This window comes from Neovison vison, chromosome 2 (genome assembly GCF_020171115.1).
Source record: "Neovison vison isolate M4711 chromosome 2, ASM_NN_V1, whole genome shotgun sequence".
NCBI lineage: Eukaryota > Metazoa > Chordata > Mammalia > Carnivora > Mustelidae > Neogale > Neogale vison.
The window spans coordinates 165,769,258-165,790,081 of record NC_058092.1 but is presented as its reverse complement, the minus strand read 5'-3'; the positions used below and the strand labels follow the sequence as shown (position 1 = coordinate 165,790,081).

Below are 20,824 nucleotides of genomic sequence, written 5' to 3'. Positions count from 1 at the left end.
TCTTTTTCGAGATACTTTACTGACTCCAAGCTTTAATAAAAAATTTGTTCAAAAGGTGGAAAAATAAGTATCTGTAAAAACTACATCTATTTAAATTCAAAGTACTCAAGGAAGTGGAGGGAGGAAAGGAGGGTTTTACAGCCTCAAAAAAATCACTTTTCAAAATAAAATTTTCTAAGTTATCTACATTTTCATGATCCATTGAAGAGGAACATGGTAAAATTCACAAACATAAAACTTCTGTGTCAAAATGATTATGGAAGTTAAGATATAGAACTGTATAGTATTCAGATAGAATTTTAATTGTAAATTTTGGAAAAACAAAGGGTTATTTTTTAATACAACCATTAATATTTTATGACATGTTCTTGTGACCATTTATTGGCCTGACAGCTCAAACTTTATACCTTTATGTGACTATATGAGTTCATGTGCTAGTATATATGTCATTATCAAATTACCCTTGTGTATTCTTTGCAGCAGTGATGACTTCTGGCTTAGATAGCAATGAACTGTCTAGGGATAACATAAAATTGGCAATAAAGCAATGATTCTAACCTAGGTAACCTATTTCCACTTCAAAAATGGAACAAGTTACGGTATGCAACTGATTTTAGGCTCCGCTTCTGTATACGAATATCCAATTTATGTTCTGTGTCAAAAAGTCAGTCAATGGTTTTTCAAACTTCTGTTCCTGATTAAAAAAAACTTTCCAAAAATGCAAGGCTGAGAAGGCTCAAACAGTGTAACTTTGGATTACATAATCAAGAAATACTTGTGTAACTTATAAAAATTTGAAATACTCATAGAAACCACCTCTAGTTTTGGATAATGGTTTCAAATTAGCAGGAGATTTACACATAATGCTGAAGTATCTCATAATTTGGTATGTACTGTGCTAACTGGGGCCAAGTCCAGCTAGTGAAGTCACTCAATTACCTGGGCTAAGAGCTCGCTGATGAGGAAAGGGGCTTTCTCTAATAGCATGTGAAACACAACTCATTTTTCTAAAATTACTAGTTTTGTGAAACTGAGACATGAAAAATTATAAAAGTTATTTCTTGTTCAGACTACCAATGACCTGGAAAAGGGTAGTAAAGAATGTAACTGAATAATCAAACTTTTACTTTACTCTTCTGATCTGGGCTCAGATAAATCAATTGCATTTTCTTTGGGGAAAAAAATTTTTAAAATTTATTAAACTAAATGCTTTTTATTGGGGGGGAGGAAGAGCTTTGTTGTTTTAAAAAATAAAAGGAAATACTCAATAAACAGTTTTGTTATTTTAGTTAATGAAAAGAACATGTCATTTTTTTTTTGTAGGAAATTTTTTTTTTCCAATTTATTTATTTTCAGAAAAACAGTATTCATTATTTTTTCACCACACCCAGTGCTCCATGCAAGCTGTGCCCTCTATAAAGGAACATGTCATTTTTGGTGGTAACTGTCATCATCCTCTATTTACCAAAAGCAAAAGTTACCTATTTCATGAAAATGTACAGATATTGGCCATAATTACTTTTGAAATATAATTTAATGCACTTTTTGATATAATGGCAAAACTAATAAGATTATAGGAAACTATAACTTACACATAATGCTATTTTGATATTTCTATAGATCCTATTTTTTTTTTTTAAGTGTGTGTCTAATAATTTGATTTCAGCCTCGACTAGCAACAGAAAAGCAAACCTGTGCAGTGCTGGGCATAGAATGAAGAGCAGTTGAAAATCAAGCTCTGCTGTGGCATCTGTATCTGAAAGCTGTGGTAAACATATCTCCATTCATCTGCCAATTATCTCCTAGGCTGCATCACCTGAATCACCTTTAACACTTAAACATGATTAGTATTTCAATGGACATGGAAAAAAGTACTACATTTAAGGATGGAGCTACAAACATTTCCTTTTTTTTAAATAAGCATTTCCAATTTTTGAGTTCCAGGACTTTCAAAGTGATTACTAGTAACTAGGAATAAAAAAGTTTCCCTTAAAAACAAGTAGTATTTATTTATTTATTAAAAGATTTTATTTATTAATTTGACAGAGATCACAAGAAGGCAGAGAGGCAGGCAGAGAGAGAGAGAGAGAGAGAGGAGGAAGCAGGCTCCCTGCTGAGCAGGGAGCCCGATGTGGGGCTCAATCCCAAGACCCTGGGATCACGACCCGAGCCGAAGGCAGAGGCTTTAACCCACTGAGCCACCCAGGCGCCCCAATAAGTAGTATTTAATTTCTAGTTCATCTGTACTTCGGTATTTACTCTAAAACACCACTGCAATCCAAAAACAATTAAGATTACTAAGAGAGGGGCGCCTGGGTGGCTCAGTGGGTTAAGCCACTGCCTTCGGCTCAGGTCATGATCTCAGGGTCCTGGGATCGAGTCCCGCATCGGGCTCTCTGCTCAGCAGGGAGCCTGCTTCCCTCTCTCTCTCTCTGCCTGCCTCTCTGTCTACTTGTGATCTCTGTCAAATAAATAAATAAAATCTTAAAAAAAAAAAAAAAAGATTACTAAGAGAAAAAAAAATCACTAAATTGTGAAACAACAAAAAGAAGTCTTACTTTGAAAACAGATGAACCTGTATCACGACCTGAATTTTTTAACCTCAATTTCCCAAATTTTTATTTACTTGGAAGTAGTAAAAATGACTGAAATAAAGGGGTTGTTTTGACATGTAATTACAGGGAAAAAATTTTATTGAAATTTGGGAAGCTGAAGAACAAGCAATTATTTTAAAACTACTATTTATAAAACAGCACACTAGATCTCAGTTTTCTCTTGAAAATCCACCCTCCATAATACCAATTCTATAATGGCAGAAAGTTTCAATGTTTCCTACAATTTTAATACTTTAGCAAATATAATCTTGTACTATACCCTTTGGAGGCTGCAGAAGCCTGGAATTTTCAAACAAATGCTTCTTTTTGATGGGTAAGATGACTGTGTCTTTCAGATCCGTAATGACATCATCTAAACCTGCTATATCACTCCAAGTAACCTGGGGAAAGGTAAGGTTGACATGGATTTTACAACTTAAGTACACTCCATGAAGTAAAAAAAATCCCCCCAAAATGGCAAACCCTAATCTGATAAATATACATAAATAATAAAAGATTAACATATAATGTGAGTAAAGACTTTTCAGAGCAGTAATTAAATTGCTAAACAGCTAGGAAATTACAAAAAGGAACTTAATAGTCAACTATCTACTATTTTTAAAAAAGGGGGAAAAAAAAAAGCACCAGGCCCACTGCTCAGAACTCTACATGGATCTAATAAACTGAATTCACTCCACTTACGAGGAAACACTCTGCCAAGAAGACCCAGAACCAACTCAGACAGTTAAGTCAGTGCTGGGTGATGGGGAAGAGCTTACCAGGAGTACCCCTAATTCATACAGGATACCGTCAAATATAACAGAAATAGATTTTAGAAATAAAGGCACACAAAACTGGACTTCTGAATTTTATTAATCTAAAGTAAAACTGTGCCCAAACTTCTGTCTTTATAAATAGTAAACAGGACATAAATATTTTCAAAATAAACACAGCGTGTATATTTTAAAGTCTTCTGACTCAACTTAAAAAATCTGGGCTGTGAGGGGTAGAGGGGAGAATTAACTAACTGAAAAAGACCTAAGTAAAAAACATCAACCTAGCTCTAACCTGACAGAGTAAAGGGACTGCAGAAGGGGGGAGTCAGAAGCAGTAATTACCAGTGATTTACTTCCCCTACAACTTAAAAAAAAAAAAAAAAGTGAAAAGCCATAGCCAAATCTGAAACAAATCACCACCTACTTCCACTGTAGCTACAACAAAAAACAGAGTCTACTGATACAGAGTTACTCAAAAGTGAAAGCAGGTAGGGCCTAGAAAGTTTCACTGTAAATTTATAGATCAAATTCAAATGGAGGATTTCTTCTGGGGACTTCTATCTCTCTGTGCACATGGATTCTAAAAGACATTATAGACTTAGACTTTTCTTTTTCCAGATTTAGAGATAGGAGTATCGTATGTATTCTATTTATTTGTATCTGTTGTACAAAAATCATTTACGCTTGTTATAAAATACACTGAAGTTTAGAATTTATAAATTACACTAATCTGATGTTCAAATCATCCTTTTGAAGTAAGTGGAATAGGCACCACAGGGTCCTTGGATTATACAGGAGGGAACTGACACTCAGAGAGGAAATAATTTGCCAAGGTCATGAACAGAAAAACTGAAATTCAGAATCTTGTGTTGTCTACCATACCTTATTATGAAAATCTACACTTAGACTCCAAAATCAAATATCCACATAACTTAAAGCAGGACTTTTTATATGCCACAAAAGGTGAATTAAAGTACAAGTTTATCTAAACAAGTGTATGCCAAAAAAAATTAACGCAGCAGGCTCCAGACTGTTATCCCTAGAAAGGCCTGCCTGCAAAGAGGGCCCTGGCTGGAGTATGGGAGCTTAGATTTCGGGAGAATTCCTACCACTCCCCAATAAGAACACCTCACTGTGCCTCAACTTTTGTGCAAACAAAATGGTTTACAGTGGAGATCTGTCTTCCCTCTGAAAGTCTGGAATTCGGGGAGACGTTAGGAAGTATAGTCTACATGACTAGTCCCAGTTAAAACCGTGGGTGCTAATAAGTATCTAGGGAGCCTCCCTGGTGGATGGCACTTTACATGTGTTCTCACAACATGTTGCTGAAGGAGCGTGACTTCATTCACAGTGGAAGATTCCTGGAAGCCTGTGCCTAATTTCCTCCAGATTTCATCCCAGGCCCCTCTTTTCTTGCTGATTTTGTCCTGTATCCATTTGCTGTATGAAATTGTACCTAAGAGCACAAAGCTATGCGGACTCCTGTGATTCCTCCTAAACAATCATCAAACCTGGTCATTGCCAGGACCCCTGACACAAAAATCTAGACCAAAAAAATCTGAAATAAGATTAAAGATACGTACATGCATGTTAAGAGGGTCTACTAGATGAGCAGCAATACTCATTTCATATTCTGAAAGCTTCACATTTTTCACACCAATCTGTTTCATTAATTTTTCTGCCTAAAACAAAAAAAACAAGCAACTTCCTTTAGTTTGATATTTAGGTACTGGAACTCCGAAGGAGATGATTTGTGAAGTCTAAAGAGCGATGAACAGACATACAAGAATTTTCCAGGGAAATTCTAAGCCCCTTGATCTCATCTTTCCCCAGTGTAAGTCCTCAGGTAGATTTGAGTATCCAACTCCGTAGAAATCAGAGGAATTTAAACCAGCTCCTAGGAAGTGGAAAATACAGGGCACATGACTGAAGAGATACATGGAGGGCCATCCATTGCTCCCATGAAACTCCATGGTCCAATATGATGTCCTTCCTAGTAGGATTATCATGACAGGTGGAGATGAAACCTCAAAATGAAAGACAGGGGAGTTAAATGTATCAAAAAACTGACAAATGGAGTTTCTTTCCTTGAAACAGGTTTCTGAAAACAGGTGCCTAACTTCAAATTACCCATATATCGACACCAGATGCCCCTATCTATCAAATCTCAAATTGTTCTGAGAAGCTGTCCTTTTTAGTTAAAGCCAATTCCTGGGACTAGGCAACCAGAGATAGTAAAAATACTACTAAATTAGAAATATACTTACATTTATTTTTAGAGCTGGGCAAAACTAGCTTTAAACCTTTGAGCTTTACCAACACATTAAAGCTTTTGATTAAATTTTTAAATAAATGGTTATAAACATTTACTGAGCACGCTGAGTATTATGCCAAAATAGCCAAAATACTGAAAATAGATGAACTCACTGAATCCCCCGAGCAAGCTTATGAGGTAGGTACAATACACATGCAGGCGACCCAACTCCAGGGACCATCCTCTAACCCACATGACCTTACTGTCCCCAATTATAAGACAGGAGTCTGTGACCACTAAGGAGTCTTCAAAAATCTCTAGAAAACACACTCAAATTTCAATTAAGTGAGCATATTTAGAAATAAAGACTGAATTTTTTTGTTGTTCCATTTTCCTAAAATACTTTAAAAAAATCATATCGTATCCTTTATTTATTTTATGTATTTTTAAAGCAGGCCCCATGCCTAACGTGGGGCTTGAACTCATGACCCTGAGTTCAAGAGGTGCATACTTCACCAACTGAGCCAACCAGGCACCCCCTAATACTTTGATTCTATAAGATCTTGTTTTTGTCAGGGGGTATTCCTGCTTCAGATGAAATTCATATTACAGAGCAGTATAGTCAGAGATTCATTAGAGGATTAGGATAAGTGTGAGTAAATTAGGATAAATCATATGATTGTAACGTAGCATTTTTTCAAAAGTGCTATGAACCACACTGTTTTTCCTCTTTAGCTCTCCCCTGTATAATTACTAAAGCAATGGATAAAGTAGCCTTTCCAAGGTTCCTGAATCTCTTCCTTATTAATATATATCTTCTCTTTCGCTGACTTAAAATCTTTCATGCGTCAGCTATGAAAGGTATCCTATTTTAGAATCTGTAATAACATCAATTTACTCTTCTTTTTCATTCTGCTTCTATAAATGTGAAGCCATCCCACATGTGTTCTTTCTAGGCAATGCAGTAAACATGGATTTTCAGCCAGGGGTGACTATGCCCCTCAGGGGACATACTTTTGGCCATCACAACCTGGGGGGACAGGGTGCGACTGGTATCTAGTCAGAAGAGACAAGGATGCTGCTGAGCGTTCTTAAGGGCAAAGAACAGCCTGCCCCTCCCCAATTATCTGGCCCCAAATGTCAGCATTGCTGAGTTAAGAAACCCTGCTTTTTTCCTCCCATTAGCTATTTGCTCTTAAAATTTTACTCTAGGCCACAACTGCCTCTTGCTTTAAATAGTAACAACCTTTATTTATATCTGGGATTTCCTAAACAAGTATAGAGCTAGAAAATGCTTTGGTAAAACTTACCTAAAATCTTTTCCCCACAAAAGCAGTCCCATTTAACAATACCTTCAAGTTGCATTAACAACATTGACAGCAAAAAGAAATTAATGCTTACTGGGCAAAACTCATTTTCTTTTTCTTTATTTTTCCTTTTCCTTTTCTTTTTTTTTTTTAAACAATCAGCCCTTAAAATCATCCTGAGAAGTAGCTATTACTATGCTTATTTCTAGGTGAGAAACCTAAGGGTCAAAGAAATTAAGAGAGCTGCCAAGATTATGAGCTAGAAATTGGCATTTCCAGAGTTCAAACCCTGATCTAATTCCAGAGCTCATGTTCTGCTGAAACACCAATCCTCACTTGGGAAAGAACATGGTTAACAAACAAATAAAAAGAAAGGACCCCAAAACACATCATAACAATTCCAAACTGTTGCAGAAGTTATCCAACTGTTTCTAGCTTTGACAGCTTTAACTGAGTGAGCCTCTATTTCTAAAATGTTTTACCAAGAACAAAATTATAATTATACACTCTAAAAATAGTGTACATTCATGCACTGCTTTATCATTTACAACTCAGTGACAATTATATTTTCCAGTTAGCCAACTTTTGTTTGGTTTTTAAAGTGAGTCTCTCCAAGTAGTTGTTACTCTGTGGAGGAAAAATGGTGGGCGGGGCAGGGAGCAGGGGGTCAGAGGTAGGAGGGAAACTTAGATTTTACTGTACACTCATTTTTTTAACTGTTTCATTGTATTTTTTATCCTTCCACTCTGTTTTGTTTTTTTCCCCACGTAAGTATTTGTAACAAGATTAAGAAGTAGGGTAGGAAAGAGTAAACTAGTATTTTTGCCTAAAATGGGAAAAGAGGAGATGTGAGAAAAGGAGTAACAAAAAAGAAACATTTTGTTCAATTTTTGAAAGATTCATAATTTGTTGTTATTTTGGAAGAAGAATTTTAGAAAGTTAGAGATAGCATTAAGAAGTTAAGGGTGAAAAACCAGAGGTGAACTATAATTAAACTTAAGGCTTTTTTTTTTTAAACAGACGTCATAGCTAACAGACTCTAAGTGTGGACAGAGGAAATCACGGCTACAAAGCTCAAAAATACACTGAAATAGGAAACACCAAAGAATTTGAGTAATTAGCTCTATATATTTGATATAATCTCTTATAAACATATTAAAATTCTTGAAAACACCCTTTTCAAGAGGACCCAAGTCATCTTCCCTTTCAGTGCACATGTATCTCTTCTGGTTTTACTGGGTGTATTCTGGAAGCTACAGGATCCCATGGCTTTCTACTATCGTGCCCTTCCACTGCCCCGGGCATACAGCCCAATGCTGCAGTTTTCTCTCCTCCAGGTTCCCTCTCTGCGTGCTCCTCTTTCCCCATCACTTCTACCTATCCCATGGCCAGCCAATCAGGCAACACTAACCGTGTATTCCTTACTGACTTCCTGTCTCAAGTGACTTCAGCTTTTCAGGCCTCTTAGATTTAGTGCCAGTAAACCGTAGTTAGTTGCGAAAGCCACCTGATCCATAATGTAGGTCACAATGGCTTCCTGGGGTCAGCAAACGTCAGCTCGTTCCAGCGTAACTGGCATTCAGCGCCGGCCGCTCTCAAAAATACTTGGCAGCTGACAGTTCGTGATTTTTTTTGAAAGGTCTCAGTGTGTATCTCTTCATAAAATACTTTGGCTAATTTACTTCTCTCAAAATAACTAAAAGATTTGAAGACTAAAGTGTCATGACAGTACTAAAAATATGACATTAACTTCACTAAGGTCACAGTATATGACCTTCATAGGTAGGAAGAATTCTCAGTAGTCATCTTTGCTGGCCTTTGACAATTAAACTAAAATCTCAGAAATACTCTAGGTCTAATTAGTATGCTAACCCAAATACTGTATTTATTAATACTCAGAACAGGTCAAGCATTAACTTATTCATCCTGTGCTTGAAAGCTCTTCAGAGAGCTTACCTAGACACTCCATTTTTTCTCTAGCCCAATGAACCCAACCCATCCTTTCATTAGACATACCCAGCAGAACTCTTCTACTACATCTAAATATGGCCTAAACAGCACTGGATGCCCAAAAAATCCCTAACCCTGTGTAACACCCTGCAGAAACCATCTCCTCTCTCCTGACTGACAGCCTACATTTCACCAAGCTGGGAAGTTTTCCGGGCTTCAGGCTAGAAACTGTTTACAAATATTCTAATTCAAACATTAAGACTACTTCTAGGTTACTGTTCCTGATTTGAATACATGGACATCATTGTTTACCTTTCTTTCATCTGACCACTGCACTGCCTTAAAATTCACATGAGGTCCGCTGATTATTGGTAGCCTCAAAATGTTATCTCAGCTTCTATATTCAGTGTTCTGCCTTTGTGACCATGGAAGTCCTAGTTTCCTCCTCACCCATAGTCACACGTGATCTTTACCTTCAATGTATACCCTTAATTCTTTAATTCCCTTCTATACTCCCAGTTAATTATCCCCCATCTGGCAATACCTGACTTCCTAAATGGCCTGGACCACAGCTCATCATTTCAACAATGTGTTGTGCTAAATCTTAGAACCCTAAGGTTCTAAGGGACTTGAACCAGACAGCCTTATCCTCAGTGCTGACTCCGTACCACCATTCAGTTTATCTGCTACCAAGATACTGAGAAATGCTTGGAGAAGTTAATAAAAACAACTAAATTCCCAATACCATCATGCTTCCTTCAACTATGCCCTAATGTTCATAATCTACAATGATTTATCTCATTAAGCCCTGATCACGTACTTACCTCAGCAGGTCCTAAACCTCCAATTCTCCTTCCCATTCAGTTATAACATCTTCCCACTTCACTGAGAGTAAATTAATTATTAACCTTAAAATATTCCTTTTTTTAAAAAGATTATTTATTTATTTATTAGAGAGAGAGAGGCACACACACAGAGAGAGAATGAGAGTAGAGAGGTCAGCAGGAGAAGCAGACTCCCCGCCGAGCAAGGAGCCTGATGCCGGACTCGATTCCGGGGCTCTAGGATCATCACGTGAGCCGAAGGCAGTTGCTTAACCAACTGAGCAACCCAGGCACCCTAACCTTAAAATGTTCTTAAACTACTAATCCCAACCCCTCTGGGACCTACCTCCATCCTCTTTGGCAGCAACTCTCTACCTCCTCCTTTTCCACTAGTCTTTTCCCTCTTCATCTTCAACTTTCTGCCAGCAAACTCTGGAATAACCACCTTTTTAAATTCACATTGTACTTGCTGTCCCCAGTGAATGGAAATGCTCTGATTTTGCTAAATTTATGGATCGCTTTCTTTGATTGAATTCTTTATGTCCTCCTTTTCTCCTGGATCATTCTATAACACAGCATTTATAACTAATTCTCTTGGGGCCCCTGGCTGGCTCAGTTGGTACAGCATGCAACTCTTGATCTCGGGGTTGTGAGTTTAAGCCCCATGTTGGGTGTAGAAATTACTTTAAAAAAAAAAAAAAAAAAACTTAAAAAAAAAAAATCTCTACAACTAATTCTCTTTTGCAACCTTCTCTTCCTTTGGTTTTGACTTGACACAAATGATTTTCCAGATAGTGGGAGAGAAAAGTGAAGAGGGGCTTTTAATTTTATTTTTATTTTTTTATAAACATATAATGTATTTTTAGCCCCAGGGGTACAGGTCTGTGAATAGCCAGGTTTAAACACTTCACAGCACTCACCACAGCACATACCCTCCCCAATGTCAATAACCCCACCACCCTCTCCCTACCCCCCTCGCCCCGGCCATGCTCAGTTTGTTTTGTGACATTAAGAGTCGAAGAGGGGCTTTTAAAAATTATATTCAACACCCACCAATTTCCCCTAATTCTCATTTCAGAATGTAGGCCTTCCAGTTGAAATTTACTGCCATAATGAATTACTACAGCCTGCAGTGTTTTGTATACTTCACGTGTGTTCAGGTGGGAAAGACTAGTACCAAGACCTTATTATTTTTTTTTCCTATTCTTCTGGCCTTTTTTGGGGTGCTTTTATTATTAATTGGGTAGATTTTTTAAAAAGGCTATCTTTAAAATACACAGATGAGGTAAAAAGAACCACAAAAAACGTTCTCAGTAAATAGTTATATGAATAAATTCAAGTTGTTAATCCAAGGAAGAGATTACTGCAAATGGTATCAAGTAAAAATCAAAATTTATTCCCTCTCACATAGAACCAATTGTCCAATTACCATTTATTGAAAAGTCTATCCTTTCTCCAATAATTAAAAAAAGCAGAGCCAATTCTGTCATACATCAAGTTTCCAAAGTATGCCTAAGTCTGTTTCTGCAGTCTATCCTGCTAAATTTGCCAATCCATCCCTGTGCCAATAGCATACTGTTTTAGTAACTATAGCTTTATGATACATTTTGATATAAATTAAGGAAAATACTCCCTCCCCAATATACGTTTTTTTTTTTAAATGTCTTGTTTTTCAAGAGTATCTTTCCTACACATAAATTTAAATTCTTCCATAAAAATTTTAGGGAAAAAAATTAAAAAGCCTGTCAATATTTTTTATTGGCATTGAATTTAAGCACAGCTTCAATAGTTTCATAATTTTCATTAAAAATGTGTTGCACAACTTGTGTTTGTCAGTGACTGTAAATGTTTGATACTACTGTAAACAGTACCTTTATTTAAAGTTGCCTTTTCAAAGTGTGACGGGGATGCAGAAACAGCTGATTTCTGTACACTGATTTTATATCCAGCAGCCCTTAAACTTAACCTTATTAACCCCAACATATCAGCTACAGACTTTGCTTCCTCTGTAGATTATCATATTATCTGTGTATAATGACTGTTTAATTTCTTTTCCAATCCTTCTACCTCTTATCTTTCTGATTTATGCAACATTAACAGTAAAATGCTGAACAGAAGCAATGACAAGAGGCAACCGTGACTTGCTCCTAATCATAAAGGAAATGCTTTAAATTTTTTACCATGAAGTATGTTTCCTACAGTAAATTCATTTTATCAGGCTAAAGACATTATCTTCTTTTTTAAAAAAATTTTTTAAAATTAACATATAATGTATTATTTGCCTAGGGGTACAGTCTGTGAATCATTAGAGTTACGTACTTCACAGCTCTCACCATAGCACATACCCTCCCCATGTCCATAACCAACCACCCTCTCCATACCCCCTTCCCCCGGCAACCTGCAGTTTGTTTTGTTAGATTAAGAGTCTCTTATGGTTTGTCTCCCTCCAGATCCCATCTTGTTTCATTTTTTCCTTCCCTACTCCCCAAACCCACCACGTTGCCTCTCAAATTCCTCATATCAGGGAAATCATATGATAATTGTCTTTTTTTTTTTTTAAAGATTTTATTTATTTATTTGACAGACAGAGATCACAAGTAGGCAGAGAGACAGGCAGAAAGAGAGGAAGGGAAGCAGGCTCCCGGCCAAGCAGAGAGCCCGATGAGGGGTTCGATCCCAGGGCCCTGGGATCATGACCTGATCCGAAGGCAGAGGTTTTAACCCACTGAGCCATCTGGGCACCCCGATAATTGTCTTTCTGTGATTGACTTATTTCACTCAGATTAATACCCTCTAGTTTCATCCATGTTGTTGCAAATGGCAAGATTTCATTTCTCTTGATGGCTGCATAGTGTTCCATTGTATATATATATACCACATCTTCTTTAGCCATTCATCTGTTGATGGACATCTAGGTTCTTTCCATAGTTTGGCTATTGTGGACATTGCTGCTATAAACATTTGGGAGCACGTGCCCCTTTGGATCACTACATTTGTATCTTTAGGGTAAATACCCAGTAGTGTGATTGCTGGGTCATAGGGCAGTTCTATTTTCAACTTTTTGAGGAACCTCCATGCTGTTTTCCGAGTGGTTGCATAAGCTTGCATTCCCACCAACAGTGTAGGAGGGTTCCCCTTTCTCCGCATCCTCTCCAACACCTGTCATTTCCTGACTTGTTAATTTTAGCCATTCTGACTGGTGTGAGGTGCTATCTCATTGTGGTTTTGATTTGTATTTCCCTGATGCCAAGTTATGTGGAGCACTTTTTCATGTGTCTGTTGGCCATCTGGATGTAAAGACATTATTTTCTATTCCTACTTCACTAAGTAAGAGCTTTTCTAAAAAGAATGAATATTTTAATTTTAACAAAGGCTTTTTCTGCATTTATTGAGATAATCATAGTTTTATCCTTTAATCTGTTATTATAGAACATTATAAATATATTTTTTCCTCAATTGAAGCCAGCCTTAAGCTCCTGGAATAAATCCCACTGGTAATAATATGTTAACTTTTTTTTTATGAACTGCTGAATTCAACTTGCTAGTATTTTAGGATTTTCTATTCATTTAATTGAGATAACTTATAGCCCACTGCAAATTTTAGGAATATTAAGCTACCCTCATAAAAAGATTTGGTGGCTGTTTCCATTTTTAGAGTTTGTATAAAATTGTTATTATTAATTTGTTCCTTATATGTTGCTAGAATTTGGGGGCACCTGGGTGGCTCAGTGGGTTGAGCCTGTGCCTTCGGCTCAGGTCATGATCTCGGTCATGATCTCGGGGTCCTGGGATCGAGCCCCGCATCAGGCTCTCTGCTCAGCGGGGAGCCTGCTCCGCCCCCTCCCCCGTCTATTTGTGATCTCTGTCTATGTTGCTAGAATTTGCCAGTAAAATTCTATGGGCCTGGGGTATTCTTTATCAAAATATATATCCAATATTAACTTATTTCATAGGTATGGGACTAAATATTCGTGTCTACTTCTTAAGTCAGTTATGGCAATTTATATTTTTCTAAGAGTCTATCTGTATCATCTAAGGTTTTTAAATTTATTGGCAGTTATTAATTTTCCTTATTTTAATGTCTACAGCATCATCATTATGCCTCCTCTATCATTCCCTAGTAATATTAATCGGTGGTTTTATTTTTTTCTTTACTGGTTTTACAGAACTGTCAAATATTTCTGGATATTCAAATAACCAACTTTTTGGTTTCACTGGCTTTCTCTGCTGTCTATTCATTTTCTATATTTTTATTCACTATTGTATAGTCTATTTTCTATTAATTTGCCTTCCTATTATTTCCATTCTTTTATTATCCATGGGTTTATGTTCAAAATCTTTTCTTGAGCTTAAGTTTGATATTTACTTTATTAATTTTCTACCTTTTCTAACAAGCAAGACTATAAATTTCTCTCTAAACACTAATATATTAAGTTTAATTTGACATTTCTTTTTTTTAGGATTTTACTGTTTTATTTGAAAGTAAGAGAGAACATGCACACGCATGCATGAGCAGGAAGAGTGGCAAGCAGAGGGAGAAGCAGACCCATTGTGCAGGGAGCCTTGTGGGACTTGATCCCAGGACCCAGAGTTCATGCCCTGAGCCGAAGGCAGATGCTTAACAAACTGAGCCACCCAAGCACCCTCATCATAAATATTTTCTAATTTCTACTACTGTTTTCTTCTACCTAAAAGTTCTTTAGAGATGTTTCTTACTCTCTGAACTTACTGGATATTTAATGATCTTACTGTTCTGCACAGGAGCCGGGGAACGTAATGAACTTGCTACCTGTGCTTTGAAACTTGACATCTGCTTTACAACTTAGTATCTAGTTAAATTTTGCAAATCTTATGGTGCTTTTTAGATACTTAACCTGCATTAAAAAAAAATTATTTATTTGAAAGAGAGAAATACAGCGAGAGAGGGAACACAAACAGGAGGAGTGGGAGAGGGAGAAGCAGGCTCCCCGTGGAGCAGGGAGTCTGATGTGGGACTCCAACCCAGAACCTGGGGATCAGGACCCAAGCCAAAGGCAGACACCCAGCAACTGAGCCACCCAGGCACCCCAAGATACATACCCAGCATTTTTTGATGTACAATATACTATATGTGGCCACTAGATAATGCTGTTACTTATGTAATCTGCTGTATCTTTACCATTAAAAAGAAAAAGTTTCATCTGGCTACATCAAAATAAGCTTCTGGACAGCAAAAAAGGAAGTAATCAACAAAACTAAAAGACAATCTACTGAATAAGAAGATATTTGCAAATTACATATCCGCTAAAAGGTTAGTATCCAAATTGTATGAAGAATTTGTACAACTTAACACCCCCCCCAAAATAATCCAATTCAAAAACTAAAGAAAAAACTAGTTACCAGAGTGGAGGTGGGTGGATGGGAATGGTGGGATTAAGAGCACACTTGCCAAGCCGAGCACTGAATAATGTACAGAATTGCTGAATCACTATTATTTTTACACCTGAAGCTAATATAACACTATATGTTAACTACACTGAACTCTTGTTAACTCTACCGTTACTGAAAGCAATGTTAAAAACCTCCCACCAAGATGACGGATACGTTATTTCTCCCTATAGTTTTACCAGTTTTTTGCCTTATATATTTTGAGGCTATATTAATGATGTACACAAATATAGAAATGTTGTTATCTCTTGGTGAACTGACTCTTTAATCACTCTAGTGAACCTTATTTACTCTAACAGTGTTTTTGCCTTGAAGTTTATTTTTGTTCAGCTTTCTCTCTGTATGGTATAGGCATTTTCCATCTTTTCACTTTCAACCTTGCTGTGTCTATACTTCGTATGTGTCACTTCAACTACTAGTATACCGCTTAAAATTTCTCTTTTCAAACCATTCTTACATCTTTATCTTTAGATGAACTACCAAAGAGGGTACAGTCTTTTGGAGTCAAAGATGTATGGGAGTATTATCTATGAGACACCCTAGCCTGGAATGGTCCTGTGCTTTGTATCCTGAGCTCCTCTGAGCCATAAAAACATAAGTTCAAATTCAGTAGCTTCGGCAAATTCCCCCCAGCTTTCAAATGAAAGCTGGCCATCAAGTTCATGTTATCTTTTCCAATCTTTGCCTTCAGTATTTTTTATCTGAGTTTCTTACTTTCTTGCCAGCTCATGAATACCTTTAAGAAGACTTAAAAAAATATTTTATCTAGATCATTTAGTTGTTTTTAGCAGGAAGATCAGTTACCCCAACCGACCTGTTCATTCTCCACTGGCTTCACTTCATCCTTCCATTCCCTAAATGAAGGCTTAGTCTTCAGCCTACTATTTATGGTGTTTGGCACCTCCTTTAGAGACCTCCTCACTCCCAATAAAGTTATCAGCATTTATTCTCTTCACAATTACACTCAACAAATATTTGAATGTATAAATGCTGATGGTGGTAGGAGGAGGTGAGGAAAACCCCACAAATGATCTTGATCTACGTAAGAATAATCCCGGGGCCTACTGCATCCCAGCTGAGCTCACTTCTCTAATAAGCCCAATAACTTCTGAGCATCTGATGAGGAACCTCTGTGGACTGACCTTTTCTCTGAGATTTAGACCTACGATTAACTGCTGGATAAACATTTACCCCTAGATGCCTATCCCCAACACAAACTCAATATGCCCAAATCAAGTATCATCTTCTCATAAACTTGCCCATCTATCAGTTTCTAAACCTCTATGAAAGATACTATGAGTCTTCGAGGACTCCAAACAAATCCTGAACCCATTTGTTAAGCTGTCCTTTTTTTTTCCCCATGTCATCACGAAGTCCTGCCAGCATCCATTCTTATTGGTCTATTTCACCCGTTCCATTCCTTTCGTCACCCCCTTATTCTACGTCTTTGCTAGGCCTACTGCAGTCTGGTTAAGTCTATGCAACAGATCTTGCTTCTAGTCTCCTTAACCCCAGTTCCTGCTATATAATACTGTGACGTTAATTATCCTTAAAACACGCCTTTGCCTATCACTCACCTACTCAAAAATCTTTAATAGGTAGTTTGACAGCTTAGTAGTTTACCACTGCCTATCTAGAGGACTTCAACTGGTCAATAGGGTATTTCAGTAGCTGGCCAGGGAGGTAGGGAAGGAACAGAGGAAGGCTATCAGAGAAGCTAGAGCCCCTGACCAAGCAAACAACATGCCTCGTTCTTGGTTAATAAGGACTTACAAAATGCTGTGGAATTTTTATCAGCCTCTGTCCACCCACCAAAAAGAACAGGGTAAGGAAAAGTAGAGGTCTTTCCCCCCGACTTTACACTTTATTCCCTTACTTCTCCCTTCAAGGACTACTAGCTAGTTGCTTAAACACTCTATTCCAATCTGACTAGTCTATTTACTGTTCCTGCAACAGGTCTTGCTATTCCTACAACCATCAAGATTCTGTTCAAGATCTCCTTTCTACTCCAAATTGTCCTTGCCTATTTCAGTGGCCACACTCAACTACCTTAATCATTAGTGACTGCTCCTTCCTCTAAATGCCATATAGTTTTTGTCTACTCATTAGGCAATCAGAATATGCTACTATAATTTATATTATCATGGGCATGTCTTTTTAATCCCACCATGGACACTATGAGGACAGACATACAGTCTAACACTTCGTGTACTGATATTTATAATACTATGCACAAGATTATTAATAAAGGCTTAAAGGTAACAATCCATTCATGTATTATTTAATATCTTTGTCTGGCTTTCTACATCTTCCATAGGTATGTTCCAGGAGCTCTTAGAAGCCAAGAAAATAAACAAAACTCTGTTTTAATAGTCACATCTTTGCTTTTGAAATTTTTGAAAATGGTATGACTTACCAGTACCCTGACCTCAGACTCAACTTGCATCATGTGGGTGGCAGGGAAAGCTGCACTTCAGCTGACACATGGATATACTTAATTAAAACATACATACACTGCACTGGTCAGACTTCTCAGAGAGTTATAAATTGGCAGATATTATGACATAATCTAGACCCCGAGTCACCTATTTTATAATCAAATTCAGGGAACAAACTCACAACTGTTCAAATTGCTTTTTGGATATGAACAGTAAGCAGTATTCACAAAACTGTGATTTTCACTGATTTAAGAACTATGCATAGCACCCTAAAGCAGTCACTTACTGACATCCTGGTCTGCCACACTAGCCTATAGTATTTGAAAGAACAAGATTTATCTATCTTTTATCCTTGGCACCAAGAATTTGCTAGGAGCTCAGTAAATATTTATTTACTGAATGCATCACAGTTACAACACACAGAACAAATCTAAAAATCAATGAATATGAACATCTTGCCCTCAAATAGCAAGAGAAACTTAAAAGGCTTCTTTAAGTCTTTTACGTTTTTGAGAAAGAACAGAAACCAAAACAGATATGTCGGCCTAATAAGAAAATGACTACAAGAGGCAGTTACTGAAAAAAAAAAAAAAAAAAAAAAAACACCAAAAAGCAAAAATAAACCTACTTATAGTAATAACATTAGTAATTTAATTTAGAAATTAGTGAGTTTACAAGTGTAAGACAGGTGATTAGTATTACCCACACTTAAAATGTCGTGCAAAGCAAAACGCATACCATTACTAAAGATAAACTGTTTTGGTTAGTCTGTTGAAAACTTTTACCTAGATTCCTTCACTCATTAGCTGACAAAAAAATTCCAATGAAGATGTTCACAACAAAATATTGGACTATCTTTATTTTCACCCCTTTTTATCCTAATAAATTACACAGAAAGGATTTGAAAAACAAATTTTTTTTTAAGGAATAATGAAATTAAACAGGACATTCAAACACATTTTCACATGGGTCTTAGAGAACTTCTCATTAATTTATAATTCTACCATATCCTTGGTTTTATGGAAAAATACCAGCTAGCTCCAAGAAAAAGTGATCCTCAAATGTTTCAGCCATACCTGTTTCTGAGCTTCTACTTTTTGCTTTCTGGTTGGGTCAATTGCATCTACCATCCATTTGATTGTAAAGTATGTTACTGCACCAAATATCGTCAAACGGAAAATTAAACCAACAACTTCATTCCGACTCAAGGGACGAGAAAAGGCTTCAGCATGTACCATCTTGATTAACCTTAAAAAACAAACAGAAACGTCACTAAATTACTAGATTCATTACAATTGGGAGACTGATAATAAGTAGCTTAAACTTAGCAAGAAAAACTAACTTCTAGTCAAATTCAACATTACCTGCCTAAGTGTTTTAAGGAAAAATGAACATACCAAAAACTGAGGTTTAATGGACTTTTTAATGAATTTTCCTTAAAGCTCATAGAAGTAAATAATAATTCTGCAACAATGCAGTCAACATCTTATGGTATTTACTCTTTTAACACTTTTTAAATAACTATTTCAGAAAACCTAGAGATATATTGACCAAAACACTAACTCAACTGAAGAAAGGCAGCCAGACAATGAAATACTTTACTAACGTGACAGTAGGAATTTCCCCTAAGTACAATGTACAACAAACAATTTTTGAGTGAAACTAAAACTGAAAAGACTCGCTTTTTCCTCAGGCTTACGTTTCAGGTTTTCGAGGCCTGCTTAAATTTAAACATACCATTTTCTCTATTAATAAGTGACATTAAATGTTTTGAGCCATCCTATTGTTTTCAACCACCCAGCTAAATGTGAAGCACTAGAATCTTCAAACATTTTAAACCACAAGAATACAGTAGTCACCGGAGACAGAAAAAAGGAGGCAGCGTGGCTACTTTTACCTATATTTCTGAGCAGCTACCTCGATCACATACAGACTGGCAGAAGGCACGGACACCCCTGTCAATAAGGCAATAACTACCCAAAACAATAAGGTTGTTACGGACGACGGGACTGTCACATTTTGGAAGACAGGATCTCAAATTCTAATAATGCTATTTTTCTTTCATGGTACAGGACTAAGCTGAGTGCTATGCTATGTCAGAAAGAGAGAGAATATATTCTGCACTCATGTGAAAAGGAATAAGCCAGAATTTGCACAGATGGCTCAGTCATGGGTAAAAATTAGGAACTGCATAGATTCCTATCTATGGTCCTTCCTCCACCAAAATTAGTTTCCTTTGTCAGTACTACTATTCAATTAAAAATCGTCTTCCCCTCCCACCCTCTGGAATAGTTCCAAGAATTTTTAGATTCCCTTTTAGATTCCCTCCTTCTTAGATCCCTCCCTCCTTCCATTCAAGAGTATATACTTCTCTCTGATAAAAAGACTTCAAAGCTTTCCCTTTACAAGACTACTCTAACCTAGCCTCAAAGAGTAACGTTTAAGCATTTTACTTCTCACCACTTCTCAACAAGAACTTTCAATAGCTGGAGTGGCTGGTGTCGGAAAATGCCATGTGTATTTTCCCTCCACCGTATTTGCCTGGTACCCTAGATAGGACATTTCTCTCCCTTCATCTAGGATTAGTCAAACTCTATCCAAACTTCAAAAACCAACTTTACCTTTTTCATCTTTCTGTCACATACAGGAGACACCATTCAGTAATTATCTGTTCAACAGATAAACTGCAATTGCAGAAACACTTCCCACTCAATTATTCCAACAAAAATGCGCCAGACTTTGAACGATTCCTCCCCCCCAAAATTTTTATGTTTCTCCCTTACTAGGGCCCATTTACTTCACAATAGTATGTTATTTAACTTAAACTTAACAACAAAATAATTGAAAGCCTTCATTTCAGATACAGAACCTTTGAGCTAGGGATATTAAGTGATTTAATCACACCATTAAGCACCTATTGAACATGTATTTATAATGCTTACTATATATTGGGCATACAATAAGGGCTAAGATAAAATTACTGTCCTCAAGGAACACACAATTCAGTTATTATATTAATTATATCTTTAGAAATGGAGCTAGGGAGGAAAAGCCATCTAATTAAAGTCTCTCCTCATGCAACAAACCCAAGTGTGCTTACATCCATCAGCATGGATTCCTAAACGTAAGTTAACAATAGTCCACTTCTTAAAAGTAAAAAATTGACTTCTCTACCCTTAATTCCAACAGAGTAAATTCGAAAATGCAGCTGGAAGATGTGATATCATTACGCGGGGCTATTATTCACAGATGGA

The 20,824-nt window shown here is 36.8% G+C and overlaps 1 protein-coding gene across 3 annotated transcripts in view; it reads right to left on the bottom strand.

Annotated features, from left to right (window-relative positions):
- ATAD1 (ATPase family AAA domain containing 1) overlaps window positions 1-20,824 on the bottom strand; it is a 46,474-nt gene that overhangs the window by 24,190 nt on the left and 1,460 nt on the right. For all 3 annotated transcript variants that reach the window (XM_044239496.1, XM_044239497.1, XM_044239499.1), the window contains exons 2-4: window positions 18,647-18,818; window positions 4,954-5,052; window positions 2,875-2,995 (exon numbers count right to left, since the gene is read on the bottom strand). In XM_044239496.1, the coding sequence (XP_044095431.1) occupies window positions 2,875-2,995; window positions 4,954-5,052; window positions 18,647-18,808 (382 nt within the window). In that variant the 5' untranslated portion in view covers window positions 18,809-18,818. The remainder of the gene's footprint in view (window positions 1-2,874; window positions 2,996-4,953; window positions 5,053-18,646; window positions 18,819-20,824) is intronic.